The sequence below is a fragment of the Henckelia pumila genome, chromosome 4 (assembly GCF_033568475.1).
Source record: "Henckelia pumila isolate YLH828 chromosome 4, ASM3356847v2, whole genome shotgun sequence".
Classification (NCBI taxonomy): Eukaryota; Viridiplantae; Streptophyta; class Magnoliopsida; order Lamiales; family Gesneriaceae; genus Henckelia; species Henckelia pumila.
This window is the reverse complement of record NC_133123.1, coordinates 133,529,833-133,547,164: the sequence shown is the minus strand read 5'-3', so window position 1 is coordinate 133,547,164 and position 17,332 is coordinate 133,529,833. Positions and strand designations below refer to the sequence as shown.

The 17,332-nt window shown below is 32.5% G+C and overlaps 1 protein-coding gene and 1 pseudogene across 1 annotated transcript; both read right to left on the bottom strand.

Annotated features, from left to right (window-relative positions):
- Window positions 1-2,928: 2,928 nt before the first annotated feature.
- LOC140866593 (endo-1,4-beta-xylanase 5-like) lies at window positions 2,929-5,329 on the bottom strand. The gene is made up of 6 exons (XM_073271621.1): window positions 5,193-5,329; window positions 5,049-5,104; window positions 4,674-4,923; window positions 4,425-4,594; window positions 4,233-4,331; window positions 2,929-4,165 (listed from the first exon to the last, which is right to left on the bottom strand). Exons 1-6 carry the CDS (start codon window positions 5,245-5,247, stop codon window positions 3,032-3,034), a joined length of 1,764 nt encoding a protein of 587 aa, XP_073127722.1. The 5' UTR covers window positions 5,248-5,329; the 3' UTR covers window positions 2,929-3,031.
- Window positions 5,330-10,722: 5,393 nt separating this feature from the next.
- On the bottom strand, window positions 10,723-16,628 carry LOC140861789 (putative elongation factor TypA-like SVR3, chloroplastic; annotated as a pseudogene).
- Window positions 16,629-17,332: the final 704 nt, after the last annotated feature.

Here is a 17,332-nt window from a genome sequence, read left to right as displayed (position 1 = left end):
GGCCAAATAAACGGCCGTACCCAATCCAAGTGATTCCAAAATAACAAGAATCCAAAACTTTCCTTCCACAAATTCCCCAGATTTTCATAAGATTGCATTTTTTTTTAATTTGAAACTAACTACAATCGGTCAAAAATCAAATGAAGAGACCCATAACTTCAAGACAAAACTCACATGCACAGAAATTAAAGCGATCATCAAACATGAAAATTAAGACATGGTAATGTCAGTCCAGAGCTAAAAATCATGATCTGACCAGGAAATCTATCCATGTAAGATTTTCCAACTTTCTCTGTTGCGCACGACCGTTCATTCCCTCCACGCAAGTCCCATATGATGGTTTCCTGGTTTGTGGATTTTAACATCTTGCGAAGGCTTATTGTGCTCCTCTTTGTCATATGGCTTCCTAAGAACAACGACTACTTCTTGCCTAAACCTAGGCTGCATGGTTTGACCACCGAGGTTCCGGAAGATGTCATCATTCATCATCTGCCTAAGTGATCAAGATCCCAACACACATGAAGTGGCACGGATTGTTAAATAGAAAAGGAGGACTGGTGGAAGTGTGCCGCACTAAAACATCAACATACATGTTCACTAACTTCAGGTGAAGCATTAACATAAGGTTTCAAATTTCCTTCCTTGTAGAATGCAGCTACATCTAGGATTTCACCATCAGAAGCGTGTTCAATATCAGAATTCTCTTTCTCCTGATTATTCTGCATATCATCCTTCTCATACACTATTGTACCACCCCCAAATGTGCAAACAAAGTAATCATCAACAATTTGGAACTTTGAAGGGAAGTAAGATAGTCCAAATTTGACACCATGTCACCAGTTGAGCGTTTCCTGCCTCTACCTTCAGGTTCTTGACCTCTTTCTTGTATTTTCCTGGGTCAAGGACTCGTTCATTTCAACTGAAGTAGATCTTATAATGCTTGTGCCGATTTTCTATATGATGATTTGGAAGTCCATAATCATGTTTTATCTCACTCCTTAATCTCCTCCTAGGTTCTGAATCACACTCCTGGTCTAAACTAATTTCTCTTTCTTTCATATTTAATGACCCATGGTGAACCAGCTCTCCCAAAATGAAATACACAAGACTTTCCATGTTCCTTGGAATTTTTTATAACGGTTCACATTAAGGGTCATTCTCCTCCTCAATGTAGCAATCATCATCATTATCATTATCAATGACAATGTTGCTAGTCTCTTTTCGCTTCTTAACTGGTCCAAACTTTTCGTCCAATGTCGGAATGCTCAACAATAAGTGGCTGCAGTCCCTATCCACCTCATGACTTTCCTCCATAAGTATTTGAATTCAAATAATTCATTAACAAACTGTGTGCCCCCTGTCCTGGCAAGTACAACATCATAATATGCATCATGGTCAACTAAAGTCTAAATTCTCCAGTCCGACAAACTTCTCTTGTTTTCGAACCATTTGACTTATAAGGCTCTACTTTTCCTCCTCCATTTTCTGGGTGAGGCCGTTCTCTTCTCTTCCCATTTAGCGACTTAAAATATCAACCAGCAATCACCTTCCGCATAAATGAGGAAAGGAAAAATCCAATCTTGAAATGGGAAAAATGTCATTGCATACGAAAAACAAAAGTTGGAAAATTGGTATGAAATATTAAAATCCCGTATCTATTCTTGCCCAAATAACAGAATCACATAAAAAATCTCATTAGAACTGCTTGCTAATGTTCAATATGATACAGAAACGAGCCAGTAGCATGCAATTCATTTATGACCATTTAAACATTCAGCAAGTCATCATCTCCAGCAACGTAACAGATAAAAGAAGCAAGAATCAAATCGTGTAGTAAGCCAAGTATTAACTCCACGTAAATCCAAAGATTTCTCTGCCACCAATAAACAATACCCAGATTCCAAAATCAGCGATAAACTCCTACCTGAACTTCTTCTTAACACTATAACTCAAAGGCCACATCTTACAACTCAATGGGTCACGAAATGCATGTAAACAGGAGAAAATACACAAATGGTCGTTCGGAAAGAGCCGAGGATTTAATTCCTTTGCTGCGAAGAGAAGCTGTGGCGGTTGCGAATTCTCCAGTAAAACGACGGCGTTCGGTGGTGTTTGTACCTGCAGCGGGTAAATGGGAGTGCGCATAGGTGTACAGTACAGACATCGGACAAAGCAATCAAATGAACGTGTTATTTTTTACATTAAACGGTGTATAGTGTATAAACAATATAAAAAATACGGTCATCTAAATATTTTTTTGTAAAGTTTTAAACATTTAGGTTATATTTAATTTTGATTTTTAAAATTTTGCAAACTCTATGATCATGGGATCATCCGATACCAAAATAAAAAATTTGTGGTTGATTTATTATGGTTAGGGGTGAGCATTATTTCGGTTAAATCGAATTAATAGATCGAACCGAAGAATTTGAAAATTCGGTTTGGTTAATTCGGAAATTCGGTTTTAGTGTTAGAAAATTTCGATTAATTTGGTTCGATTTTTGGCTTTCATCAAAAAAATTCGGTTGACCGAATTAACCAAATTATAAATAATTAAATTTTAAATTTTTTATTAGGCTTTACATAATAATTTATTATATATTTTAAATGTGTTTATATTTAATATTGTACTTAATTTTCGTTATTTTATATTTTTAAAGCTGATATACTTTTAAAATTTGGGAAAGGAGATCATCAAATTTGGGGAAGGAGATTTTATTAGTTATTTTGATATACTTTTAAAAGTAACACCGATCTTATACACACATAATGTTTCATATGATGCTGATGTTCCGGGCGTGTCGATGAATTTTATTTTTTTAAAACTTTTTTACGACAGATGAAAATCGCATGCGTATGCTTCAATAACTCATTTTTTTTAATACGGTATCCCCATTGAAAGGAGGTTTTATATTCCATTTCACAAGCTTTACACAAGTTGATTCATTTTTACATCACATTTACCCAAATTACATACATACATGCATACATATTTTCATCCCAATTCTTGATTCTGTCATTCACTCATCAGTCACGCGACCTGAAGGATCACCGGATCTTGTGCCTCTAGAGTTGGCAACACCACGAATCTCTCCGAACCCGTCTCCTTATCCACACCAGCTTCGTATTCTCCATGAAACAGCGATGCCTCGAAATAGCCATTGCTATCAGTGGTTCCATGCACACCGTCTCCATGTTTCACTTCATGCAAGAACTTGTCCAGCTTATCCCCTGTACCCAAGTTCTTGAAATTATCATCCGTCAAGCACATACGCCAGCACCCTTTTGGCTGTGGATACCATGAAGTCCAAAGCAGCATGCCTTGAACTGTGGGGTGAGAATGAACCTCCCTGATCGCATTCTCCAAGGCCCACACCCTGTCCGGAGCATAAACAGAGACATCCAATTCAGTCACCCAAACGGGCAGCTTCGTGGAAGCAAGAACATCCAATGAAGCCCTCATATACGGCAGGCTCAACCATGTGAGATGGCTCTGCAAACCGATCCCGATGGTCCCGTTAAATCCCTTCTTCCTTATCTCAGCGATCTTCTGCAAATAACGAGGTGGGGATGCTAGCTTGTCCACGGCTTTCTCTATGGTGAAGTACTCGTTCAGAAACAGGGGTGTCTCCGGGTCGATCTCGTGCACTTTCTTGAACAAATCGACGGTGATGTTGGGGCCTAACTTGTCTTCATAGAAGTAGAAATGCATGTTCTCATTCAGGACATCCCAGTGGATGAATTGGCCCTTGTATCTGTTCACTACCGACTGTACTCTCATGTCCACTGCTGCTTGGAAGTATTTGCGGTTCTCGGTTAAGTTCCCGACCCAAGGGGGTAACACCGCCGGGTTTTCCCAGAGGATCGTGTGGCCTCGGGCTTTGATGTTGTGTTCCTTGCAGAATTCGAGTAATCTATCCGGCAGCGAGTAGTTGACGACGCCTCTTGCTTGCTCTGTGGCCTGCCATTTGAGATCATGGTCGAAAACTGCGTAACGGAACCTGGGGAGGAACCAGTTCTTGTAGGCCGTGTTGTTGAGGATGTGCACGGTTATTGCAGAGCCCACTGGGAAATGTGGCTCCATCTGTTTGATGGATACTTTGGCGTTGGGTACGGGTCGACCCGCTTTGTCCACGGCTTGGAATTTCACCTTGGTCTTGCGTACCTGAAATGGATACAATATGAATTGTTAGCTCTGTTGGGATGAAAATCTAGTGACAAAAATGATGCACCTTCTCGATGGTTTGATATTGGTGGGATCTCCATTCTTCATATGTAAATGGCTGCAATGAGATGCTATCTCCCCATATTTCAGCAATTGAAAGGTCGCTCTATAAATATGAAAAATAAATAAATTAGTAGAACAATATGCTATAGGCGTTACTAGGATCATTCAATGAAGATGTATAGCAGAATAAGAGTACCTCAAAGTAAAGGGTTGCGGGGCCGGAGACGTCGAGGATGAAGCCACCCTTGAGCATGGACCAACAACCTTCTCGAGCCTCGACCCTGCCAACTATAATACTAACATTGCTGTGTTTTGGTTGGATCATAGCTTTTATATGGGCCTCGCCTTCTCTTACTTGCAACCAAGCTACAAAAGGATTATAACAATGTATATATGTTGTTTATAGTTTCATAAATTAGCAAGAAATCAAATTCAGTTTCCGTACCAGAGAAGGAGTAGAGCATGTCTTTGTCTAGATTAAAATCTTGTGCAAAGCTATGGAAGGAAGTGTTGGAGCGGGCTGAAGCAACCAAGTCTGTGGTGGCAGCAGTGATGTATTTGTTGCCATCTTCATCAGCTAAGCTGATTTGGATCTTGGCTTTTCCATATCCTTTCCAACCAGTGAATCCTTCACTCAGTTCGGGATTCACAACTATCCCTCCATCATATTGGGGTTTTAGGGGTGTTTTCAGACACTGCATGCATGCAAAAAAGACAAGATCAGGTAATGATAACATATGCCCTCCCCTGTTCTACAATATCCATCGGCTTATTCGGTTCGATTTAGTATGATCACAAAGAGTATCGGAAGATAGCTTGCCTCAGCTGTGTATGAGTAGTCATAAAGCCGTAAAGCGGCATAAACTTGGGAAGTACCTAATTAGAAACACGCACAAACAATGTGTAACCATTTTATTTGAAAAAGGGAAATAGATTTGATGCACGATTATTTAAAATCTCGTACCAAGAACAACAACAATGATAAATAGAAACAGGCATGGTTTCAAGAACTTAGCCATTGTTCAAAAGTTTTTGGTATGTTTCCAAAGAAACGAATGATAAATTTTTCGTGTCCACCAAAAGCCTTCTCCTCCTTTTGGGTGGGGAGAAAATTTTGAAATGACTCCTTTGATTCGATGCGTTTAAATAGAAGAAAACTCGAGGTATTTGGACCACAAATTCCATTTATTTTATTTTCTTGAAAGGTGACCACAATTTTCTGTTTACTATTTATATTTGTGAGGTTCATTCCTCCTTGTGCATTCCCTCCATGAGTTCGAGTATGCTAAATTCTTACTAGGGATAGGCATTCTTCTTTGGTGAACAATAATTGGAGATGATCCAACATTTTTCTGCACAATAATTATCCGATGTTGGTTCCACATCAAGGTGGACCACAATCTAGCTAGGCTATCTATATGTGTGTGCGAAAGGGCTGGAATTGGAAAAAGAAACTGTTGGTGTACCTTTCTTCCCTCGATTCATATTTTGTAGTACATTGTATCGGAACCAAACAACCCAATAATTATTGATGCTTCATTTTCCTTTTTTTGAATGTTGAGTGAGTTTTTGGTATATAACGCCGTTTATTGTGACATGTCAAGATGACCCATCAATATCAAGTTGTGATGGACGGTTGCCATGTGGATCCCCAATAATATGAGCCAATCCCATGAGAGTTCCATCCAACTTACAACATGTGTCGATCTAATGTACAGCTTTCCAACGAACGGCCCCCCTAATAATATGAGCCGGACCGTATCCGCGGGTAGCATCTCATACATTGATCGTTGATGGAAGGTAGGAACATTTAAACAATATTTAAATTTCCTTTATTTATCTTGATATCAATTTTAAATCATATTTAAAATGAGGGATTTTAATTTTGAAAATTTGTCTCATCATTTAAAATTTGTATGCTTGCGAGATTCATACAATTTAGTCTAAACATGCATACAACAATAATATCATATATTATTTTAGGATGATCGATTCCATTACTAATCGACCCGTGGTTTCCAATCACGAGTCTAAGTCCAATCCTAGGTAATATGCAAGTATGCAATGCAATCCTATTACATTGAGCTTCCAATTTACATTTCTTCGGTCTTTATTGTCTGCTGGGCCCACCTTTGTCTTCAAATCTTCATCTCCCACTAAGTCTAAAATTTACAATAAATTTCGATGACAAGCAGGGGATACATATTTAAGGGGTGGGAACGGGCCATAAACCATGCCCACTTTTATTACATATGACAATTCATATTGGGCCATAAACCAGACCCATTAATAAATCCAACAACAATAATTAAAACCAAATGTAAACAACTTAACATACACCTATAACATTGGTCATGACAATCGATCATCCTTATCCAATAATATTTAATTCAAAAATTAATTTATTGGATATCATGCAATGACAATAAATATAAATAGATAAAATCATATTTCATACATAAAATCTTATTTTATATATAAAATCATATTTTATCTAGTTTATCCATAAAATCATATTTTACATATAAAATCCAATTTTATACATAAAATCATATTTTAATATCAATTGTACCAAAATTATTAATTTTATAAAATCTAATTTAATGGATAAAATTTATAAATTTTCCAAAAATTCAAATTTATCCAAAAATTAATTTTTAAAATTTCGGACTCAAACAATTTGATCCGATGCCTCGTGGACCAATCAAAAACAATTTTCAATCGGACCAAAAACTGAAATTTAAAAAATTTCAAAAAATCAAAAATTATATTTTAAAATTTCCGGACTGCCCGGGACAATCCCGGGCAGCCCGGCCTCCACGTGGGATAGGGCTGCCCACGTGGAGACGGGCAGCCATTCGTTGCCCGTGGGCAGCGATACTCGCTGCCCGATTGCCCTGGAATTTAATTTAAAATTTTTGTTTTATTTTTCTGAAAAATCGAGGCCGGTACAATCGAATAAATTTTAATCGTAAAATCCGAGAGCAACCTGTCTCTGATACCACTGTTGGAACACGGTCGTTCTCCGGATCGGGAAAAAAAAATGATACCCGGCGCAGCGGAAGTTTTAAAATTTTATATGGAACGATACCAAATGTAGGACAGAACACTTGTCGCTTTATCAAAAGCTATAGCTGGTGGTAATGGTACAACTCAAATCTTTTAAACTACGCAGCAACTCAAACGTCATGATTCGATTGCTCTACCCAATAGGGACAATTATTGTACCCCAAAACTATTTATATATTACGTGTGTGTTCAAATCGAAATGATAATTTTCTTGTATATATGATAGATTTTTCAAATTTTCATCAATAAACAGTAAATTGTGATTTGATATACATACATATAAAAATTATTGAGCATTTCACACATATATATGGTAAACTATAAAACTTTGATTGAGTAGATTGTTATATTATATAGATACATCATTTATGAAATATTTTGCATATATATTATAAATATATCAAAATCTGAACTGAAGCAAGTTTTCAGACGTATTTTTCTCCATAAAAAATGTGTACAATGTTAATATTTACCTCTTTTTTTTATAACATAAGTATATTTTGAAGAAAATTCGACTTTCTAAATTATGTAAACGAAATAACATATTTTGAATGAAAATTTATATATTGTTATATTTATTTACACAAAACTACTGTGAAACGGTTTTACGGATCAGTTTTGTGATACTAATCTTCTATTTGGATTACCCATGAAAATATTATTTTTATGAAAAAAGTATAATTTTTTATTATAAATATGAGTAAGGTTGACCCGTCTCACGAATAAAGATTAGTGAGATAATCTCAATAGAAACTTACTAATTTATTTATAGTATTAATCATTATCTATTTTTTATTATTAATTTTTTTGCTAATTAAATTTCTTTAAATAAATTAAATTGAACGAATTATTTTTGGACATTATTATAGATATATATTTATATTGTGAACCAATTCTAAAAGAAGAAAAATTTGTAAAGAGTTTACGTGTATTAATTATAGTTATTTATATATATATGTATATATATAGAATTATTTGATTGAATTATTATTTTATGTTTTTGTATTTTAAGTATGTTTTTAATATTTCAAGTGTGCTCAAGTTAAAATAGAAATTTTTATGTATACATGGTAAATCCACCAAATTTGAGTCGGTATATATATATATATATTATATATATATATATATATATATATATATATATATATATATATATATATATAGATCCGATCCCCTGCACCTTAGGGTGTAGGAAATTTTAGTGCGATCACTAAAACCCGGTAGTGAGTTTTAGTGGTTTTTGTTGTTTTTTTTTTTTTTTGCACCACTAAAACCCACCACCGATAGTGGGTTTTAGTGGTCGCACACAGTTTTCCTGCACCCTAGAGTGCAGGGGATCAAAAGTATATATATATATATATATATATATATATATATATATATATATATATATATATATATATATATCATTCATAAAACATTTTGCATATGTTGTAAATCTACAAAATTTTAATAGAAATAAACTTTCAGACGTTTATTTCTCCATAAAAAAAAAAAGAGTATAGAATTAATATTTTCTCTTTCTTTCTTACAACATAATTATTTTTAAAATAAATTATATTTTCTAAATTATGTCAACGATACATACATATATATATATATATATATATGCACACACACATATATATATATATACATGAAAATGTGAATCAATGTAAACGAAAAAAAATTTAATATTGAATTTACGTGCTTTAATTATATATATAGAATAAAAAATTGGTATGCTATCATGTATAATATTTATAAAAATTTTCATACACACATATATAGACAAAATTAATTGAAATTTATATATATAGAGAGAGAAAAATTAATTAAATTTTAGAAATAATGATAAAATATTATAAATTTCAAATTTTGAATTAAAAATTATTATATTATCATGTATTGAGTTTATGAAAATTTCCATATATATACCAAATTTCAAATTTTTACCAAAAATTGGTGCAATATCATAAAATATCATAAAAAATTAACTGAAATTAAAAACCGTGATAACACAATATCAATTTTTAAAAATAAAACGGAGTATTTTTATATTATCATATATTGCGTTAAGTAATTTTCACTGGAAATTGGACAAAAAAATTAACTAAAATTAAAAATGATATATGATAAAATCCAATTAAATTTCAAATTTTGAACCAAAAATTGATACATTATCGTATATTATATTTATGAAAATTTCACTATCGAAATAAAAAAAATTAACTGAAGTTTGAGACATTATTATATATATAACATTTATTTTTATATGTATTTAGATACACAAAAATTAATTGATTTTTTTTTAAAAAATATAACATTTTATCAAATTTTAAACCGAAAATTGATAATTATCATATAGTTATGGATATTTTTACAAAAAAAAAACTAATTGAAATTCAAAATAATGATAATATCCGATTAAAATTCAATTTTTGAATAAAAAAATCATCATCATCATCCATAATTACATATATATATATATATATACACTATTAATTTATCTGGTTTCTTTTTTTAGCAATTACGTTTTGGCGGAAAACTACTATTTTAATAAAAACTCTGCTTTTATATATATATAGATGACAAAACCTTGTAATATTTTAAATTTTTTTAAAAAAATATCTATGCTACCCATAAAAGCCCTACAAATTATTTCTTAAAAACACTTCATCATTTTTATAATTAAAAACATAATGAATATCTTAAAAGTTAAAACCAAATTCTCTTAAAATGTAACATAATCATCTCTCTCTGTTGTGGGAAACACTAAGGTTCAAGCCCGGAAAAAATACGACCGCACTCCCCCAAGTTGCAATAAGAAAAAATCCTATTATTTTCATGTATCGTAAGTTATATTATCTCAAAACTACTTATATATTTTAATTTCGGGTTTGTTAAAAATTACATTTTAGTGTAATCCAGAAAAGCCTCATCAATTAATAATAGGGCTATTAACAAAATAACATTGATCAAATATTTTTTTTTTAAAATGGTATGTTAATCTCCGTAGTTACAAAATTGCCCTTGAAGGGGTTAAACTTCAGTTTTAGATGCAAAATTATTTGAGAGGTTGCAATGTGGAAAAGATTTAAATTTTTAAAGGTGGAACTTGAAACAAATAATAATTCAATCAATAGTTAAAAAGAAACGAAAAGAAAAGAAGACGACAAATGTCCACTCAAGAGTGCAATTTGCCAAAAACTCGAGTTTACAGGATATTTAGCTCCTGTGAAGCCTACGAAAATTTCATGCTACCTAAAAAGTACTTTGATGATGGGTAGATATTTACTAATTAATGTGACGTCCATTGAAAAATAATATACCCAATATGAATTGGACATGCCCACCTTTATTTCTTATCTCAAAGGGTGTTTGAAAGAAAAAAAATCATGTAGTACATATCAAGTAGCAATTAATACCAAGAAAAGAAACACAAATACATTTCAAGACGAGCTCTTAAGCCATGCTCCGACAATCTTGAACAGAGAAAAATGTTTGGCAAAACCTGCTGCATACACTAATTCTACATTACCAAGATTCGGTTCTATATCTCTACAAAGATCTGCAGATAATGGTTCAAAAATCATCCTATATTTTATCTGTATACCTTATAGTTTTGCGTTTATACGAATGTTTTGCTGTCTAATAATTAAAAATCTTCCATCTGTAGGTCTGGGAGTGAATCAAAAGTTGGCCTGTTAAGAATAACTTCAGCGAGATTTCTTAAGAGTCTTCGAATTTTTGCACATCCGGATACTCAAGGGGGTAACCTCGACTAGCTCATCTTCTTGAATGTACTCGATACAGTCATCCAGACTGTAATCAAGTGGGGTATCAAGAACCACTGCATGTACCAAGAAAATGGTTCATTCATTTGAAGCATATCAAAAGCTCCGCTAATAAGCAGCTACTATTATATCGTGCGAGTGGAGTGCACTACTTACCTGTTTGCTCTTTGTTAGAACGGACATTTGTGGCAGCTTTTTTCTTACATGCATTGAGGGACAAGTCGCCAGGGCGTTGATGAATCCCTATGATTTGACCTTTATAAACATCAACTCCAGGGCCAATAAACATCTGGCCTCTATCTTGCGAGCTTGAGAGTGCATAAGATGTAGTCGTCCCATCCTCAAAAGCCACCTTAAAAGACGAGTAAATTGTGTTATGAGCTTTATATCATATGAAAGTTGGCTATCCTAGAATGCAGATGAAATAATCCAATCCATCTATAAGCTGGGAAAAGGATAATGAAAAAACGAAAGGACCCATCTAGTTTGATATTTAATGAGAACAAGTGACATTTGTTGTTCAAAAGCTACGTGTAAGGATATAGCTCAAATATTTTATATTATTTCGGCTTACAACTCATGGGAAGTGAAACTTTTGTATTGGATGTTCTAATATTAATATGTAAAACCAAGTGTCTGCTGCCATATCAAAAGTTTTACTTGACAGTAAAGAATAGTTTAAACCTTTCAAACAATACATCAGCCAAAATGGCAACTTAAATTGATGTAACATATAAATAATCACACAAGACAATAGGGCAGTTATTGCTTGCTAACCGATTGAATGTCAAGAAAATTTCAGGAGTGAACTCCTGTTTCCCAAGTGTTCTTTAACATTTTAAAACCAGAAATTTAAAGATGCGTAAAAGCATTCATGAAACCATTCGAAAATTTTATTCGAAGGTAAAAGAGGTTAATTTCAATCCAGGTAAGAAATTACCAGTGAACCAAGATCACGGGTACTTAAATCACCAGCCCAAGGTCCATATTCATCAAATATTGTATTCAGAACTGCTGTGCCTCGAGAAACTGTGAGAATCACATTCCTTAAACCAAGAAGTCCCCGGGTTGGTATATTATATTTCAGCAACGTCGTGCCTTCCGATCTAGGAGATACGAGGTTTCAGTGGCAGATGTGAGAAAAAGCAAGACATGAAAGGAACAGATCAGGAGAGACTCCACAGCATGAGAGAAAAATGAAGCAGTTAAAAGAAAATTGTTTGTGATTAAGAACAAAGATATGGTTCTCGAAAAACAATTAGACACACACAAAAAAAATGAAGGTGAAACATTTATAATACCCAGTTCCTTGCATATCGATCATCTGGCCACATCTTCTGCCAAGAAGTTCTACAACAGGTCCCATGTATTCTTCCGGAACTTCTACAATAGCTATCTGCAAGGGCACCCAAACAGAAAGTTTCACATCTAGAGTAGAGACAACATGGCTACAAAATTAATCAAAAGGTGAAAATGTACTTATATTCTAGCTGTGTGAACTAATGCAGTATTTTCTTGAAAGGTGCAAAAAAAAAAGACAAAAGCTGATTTGTTGTGTATCTTCGCATTAAAAATGCCACAAAAACTGTTTATCACTTTATTGTACACATGGGAAAGACAAATGTCTCCCACTATAAATAGCTCCCACATGCCACAGATAGATACATAACACAAAAGAGGCACCCAAGTCCCCTTCAAATGACAGGTAAAATATACTTGTTGGTAAAACTAAATTACTTCAAATTATTTTTAGTAAAAAAGGGGTTTGTAAATGAACTAAATCAGTAAAGAATCACCTCATAAGGCTCAAGTAGCTTATCATTCACTTTCTTATTGATAACTCTAGGCGGTCCCACCATGAACTCATATCCTTCCCTTCGCCTGGAAAAATTTAGGAACATTTCACCGAGTGAAGATAATAATCATTATCTTCAAAAACAAAAAGAAGATAATAATCATTGATCAAAACATAAGCTGATAAATTCTTACATATTTTCTATCAATATAGTGATATGCAGAGTCCCACGTCCACTGACAATAAAGTCCCACGTCCACTGACAATAAATGTATCTGAAGTTTCTCCATCTTCAACTCTCATTGCTAAATTTCGTTCAAGTTCTCGATACAACCGATCTCGCAGATTTCTACTAGTGACATACTTCCCCTGAAAACCGTAAACAGAAATTACTGAATAAAAAGTCATTGCAACCATGTAAAAATTATCATTCTCCCAGATATTTATTTATGAAATGATATTTATAATTAATTACATTTAATTACACAATTATAGACATTTCACATTATTCTCATTAACTTTCAAAATTCACACATGATCCATCAAACTTACTAATATATTAATTAAATATAATATACATATATTTCTTTTTAGAAAATTACAAGTTATCCAAATTACTCTCTGTCCTATGTATTAGACTTGTGTTGTGTTTTAAAAAATATTAAATAATTTATTTAAAAACTAAATTTTAAAACTAAACTCTCGTTTGACCTTTATTTAATGAATATTTTAATAAGAAAAAAAATCGATGAAATTAATTGGCACCTGTTCGGTTCATTTTAGGAGAAGATGTTAAACGCTAATGATGATTAATGATATGATGTGTCTTGCGCGAGTTGAGTGCGGGTTGAGCACTCCGCACAAGCCAGTAAAATCTAGAAGAATTTTTTTAAAGATGATCTCATGGTAACAAATCGGGTTAATTTTGTCTATATTTATAATAAAAAATAATATATTGACATACAAATAATAATTTTTTATAAGTGACTTAAAAAAGATATTTGTTTCATAAAATTGACTCGTAAAACTATCTCACATAATTTTTTGTGAATTTAAAAACAACTCAAGTAATTTAATGTGTTTAAATAAATATTTCGAGTTTTTTGTTTTTTAAAATCACATTTTATTAGATTGGATAAATTCAGTTAAATGTGGTTAAATGTGATAGTTTGAAAAATAACTTTGGTCAAATAATATTTTTTTAAGACATTTCTTCACAAAAAAAAAAATTTAAAAGGACCTTTGAACAAGGTCATCTCCAACTCATATCCTCTATTTTTCGTCCTCTATCCTCCAAAATAGAGATTTGTGACCTCTATTTTAAAAAAATTTCTCAAACCCATATTCTCTAAATATTACCAAATACTCAATTTTTCTATTTTTTTTCTTTTACAAACACACATATATGTAATTTAATAATTACATATTATATCTTTCAACTGAATTAATTCGATAAGCTTCAAATAAAAATCGTGTAATATATTAATAATTATGTATTATATTATTAAACATAAAAAAATTAACATTTATTCGACTCAATTTTTTAAAATAATCATTTATTTGGTCATTAAATTGCAAACAACACAATACATAATTAAATTGTTGGGAATTCTACACCGTTTGGACAATTCTTCGGAGGAACTTCACCACCCGGACCCGATATTTCAGACTATTAATGTATTATCCTGATTGCAATGAATGTGTTTATTTTTATTGTTGTTTGCGTTTTTTTTTTTAATTTGTTGGTGGTATGTCCTTTAGTGTTGCCTATTTTACTTTGTCAAAAAATATAGTATGTTTTCCAAGTTAAATTAAGTCGACAATAAATGTTTGTAATAAATTATGTTTTAGTAAAATGTTTGTACTAAATTGTGTTGTGTTTTTTTTAATCATGATCTTGTTCATCATTTTCATTTGATGTTTATTATAAATATTAAAATTATAATTAATTTATGAATAAAATAAAACACTTCAAATAAATTAAAACTAAATTAAAATAAATGGAACATTGAAATTAATTAAAAATAATTAGAAAACTGAAATGGATCAAAAAGAAAAAAAAATTACAAAAGGACCCATTTGCAATTTTGGAGGATGACAATTTTGTAATTAATAACATCATCTAAAAATGTCTCCAAATGTACAATGATCCTCCATTTTGGAAGAACATTGTATCACTCTCCAAAATGGAGAGTGCATTTAGAAGATGGTTGGAGTGTCAACCTTCCTCTATAATGGAGGATTCCTCCAGTAAGAGGAAGGTTGGAAATGCCCAAGAGATATAAAGACAAAACAAATGATAAAAATCGAAAGAAGTTAGATTTCAAATTCATGAACAAACAAAATTCATTTAGTTAAATAATTCCGTGTTGGTTTTTTTGTGTTCGGTTATGGCTTGTTCTTAATGATAGAATACATTTAATTGATTTTGATGATACATTATTAAAATATGAATTAAAAACATGGACAGCTTTTCTAGTTATTTAGTAATATGACGGCATAATTGAACGAGCAAAATGACATAATATAAGAAAGTGTATAGAGGTCCTCAAAGAGCTTTTTGAGTTGGTGAACGTTTGGATAATGATCATGAGTTTGATTTTTTTTTATTAAGATATTTTTTGACAAGTTTGTTGCATATGCTTATCTAAGCAATTTACTTGACTAGCATAATTTATAGGTTAATACATTATCTCGGGTGTTTATTTAGTATTGTATAGGAGAGTAATGATTGGGGGTCTCATGCCATAAAAAAAATGTATGTAGACATTTGACATGAGATATACATCTTCAGAGATTATGGAATTAATGCATTCATTAATTAAATATATATTTGCGTTAATTAAAAGATTATTTATTTTGGCTTCTTAATAAAAACTATTCTTCATGTTTTTTTTCCCCTCAAAAGAAAACCTTTTGGCTGCGCTTGGTACATTTGATAAGATTATTAGTGTAAGGATAAAATGTGGGATAAATATATTTTTTATAATGATTTTCGTAAATTAAAATAAAATCAATTTTTTGTTTGGTTGGTTTTTTTTGTTTAGGATTAATAGTTGGACAATAGATTGATTCCCAAAATGCCCTCGCTACTCTGCAAATACGTATAAAATGTCAGAAAGACCTAGTAACCATCTCCGATCCCTTCTCCTCCACTTCTCTTTCACAAATCCATGAGCATACCATCTCCGATCCCTTCTCCTCCATTTCTCAGTTCATATTTTTTGAAATTGAATTGATATTCGTTTAAAAGATTCTCAGCTCCGTCAAAATCTTTGTTCCCAGATCTGCTGCCAAGGAGATGGTATGGAGTTTTCTTCAAATTCTTAAACAAAACTTTGAACACTGTAAACAAAGTAATTGGCCTATCATGTTTTCATTTATTCGCAAACGAAGGAGAAGAAAACTTAGCATATATTTAAAAAAATTCAATGGAGAAAAAAATCTGTTGGTGGACAATTATTGAAACAAAAGTGATTGATAGAAAAAAAATTCGACAGACGAAAAGAAGAAGAAATGGATGCAATAAACTTGAGAAAAGGTCCAAACCTCATCTTCAACCAACCCTTCTCTACCTGCAGAGATCCAGAAATCTCCATTAATACTCGTCAATGTTTGGCGCACAATAAGAAAAATACTGAGCTTATATCGAAGGAGAAAAAAAAATGAAAATAAAAAATGGAACAATGTAACAGATTTCATACCTCTGGTACCTTCGAGTACGAATGCGGCAGAAAGGTGAGAATGGAACATTTACCATGGAGTCTCCGTCGGGTTACACGAAAAAAGGGGGGAGAATAGATGCTAGGGCGAAGGGCATAAATGTCCAACGTCCCATTAATCGAAGCTACTGTAGCAGTTAGGATAAGAATACCTTGCTTCCCCCTAGGATTGTAATCAGCCCTTTTTCCCAAGAAATTGGCCTCTAATCACGGGCCGGTGGGTTACATGGAAAAGCTTAAAAAACGAACCAAACGGTGGATTATTGACTAATCCAGTCCTTATCCATGCTACCAAACGCAGCCTTTATTGACAAGTTAACAAGATTTTCAACAATGTTGCCATGTTGGTCGACTAGACATTAATGTATGGATAGGGTAGGGTAGTGTTCAGTTTTGTTTTCGTTTTTTTTTTTTTTTTTTGAAAAAAATATATCACGAGATTTAATGGGGGAGTTATCTATTAATTTTATTTTCGAAGAAAATTTTTTACTGTAAATTTCATGTAATATGAGATCGTGTTTGAGTAATGTAAAAAAAAAAGTTAAATTAATTAACTAATATATTATTGGAGATCGAAAACCTCCATCGAAGCTTATATTTTTCAAGATGAGTATGAAGTTGTGTGAACTAAGAAACAAATGGGTCCAAGACTCCAAATGCAGGAGAATGTGGTATGATCATTGAAAATGCAGTGTCCTATATTCAAAAAGTAAAGTATATAGGAGATTCTACAAACAATTTC

Excerpts from the sequence above, each read along its gene's own strand:
- LOC140866593 (XM_073271621.1), bottom strand. The coding sequence starts at position 5,247 with ATGGCTAAGTTCTTGAAACCATGCCTGTTTCTATTTATCATTGTTGTT. Across the intron at positions 5,105-5,192 it reads TATCATTGTTGTTGTTCTTG|GTACTTCCCAAGTTTATGCC; the intron begins GTACGAGATTTT and ends GTTTCTAATTAG. Across the intron at positions 4,595-4,673 it reads CATGCTCTACTCCTTCTCTG|CTTGGTTGCAAGTAAGAGAA; the intron begins GTACGGAAACTG and ends ATCCTTTTGTAG.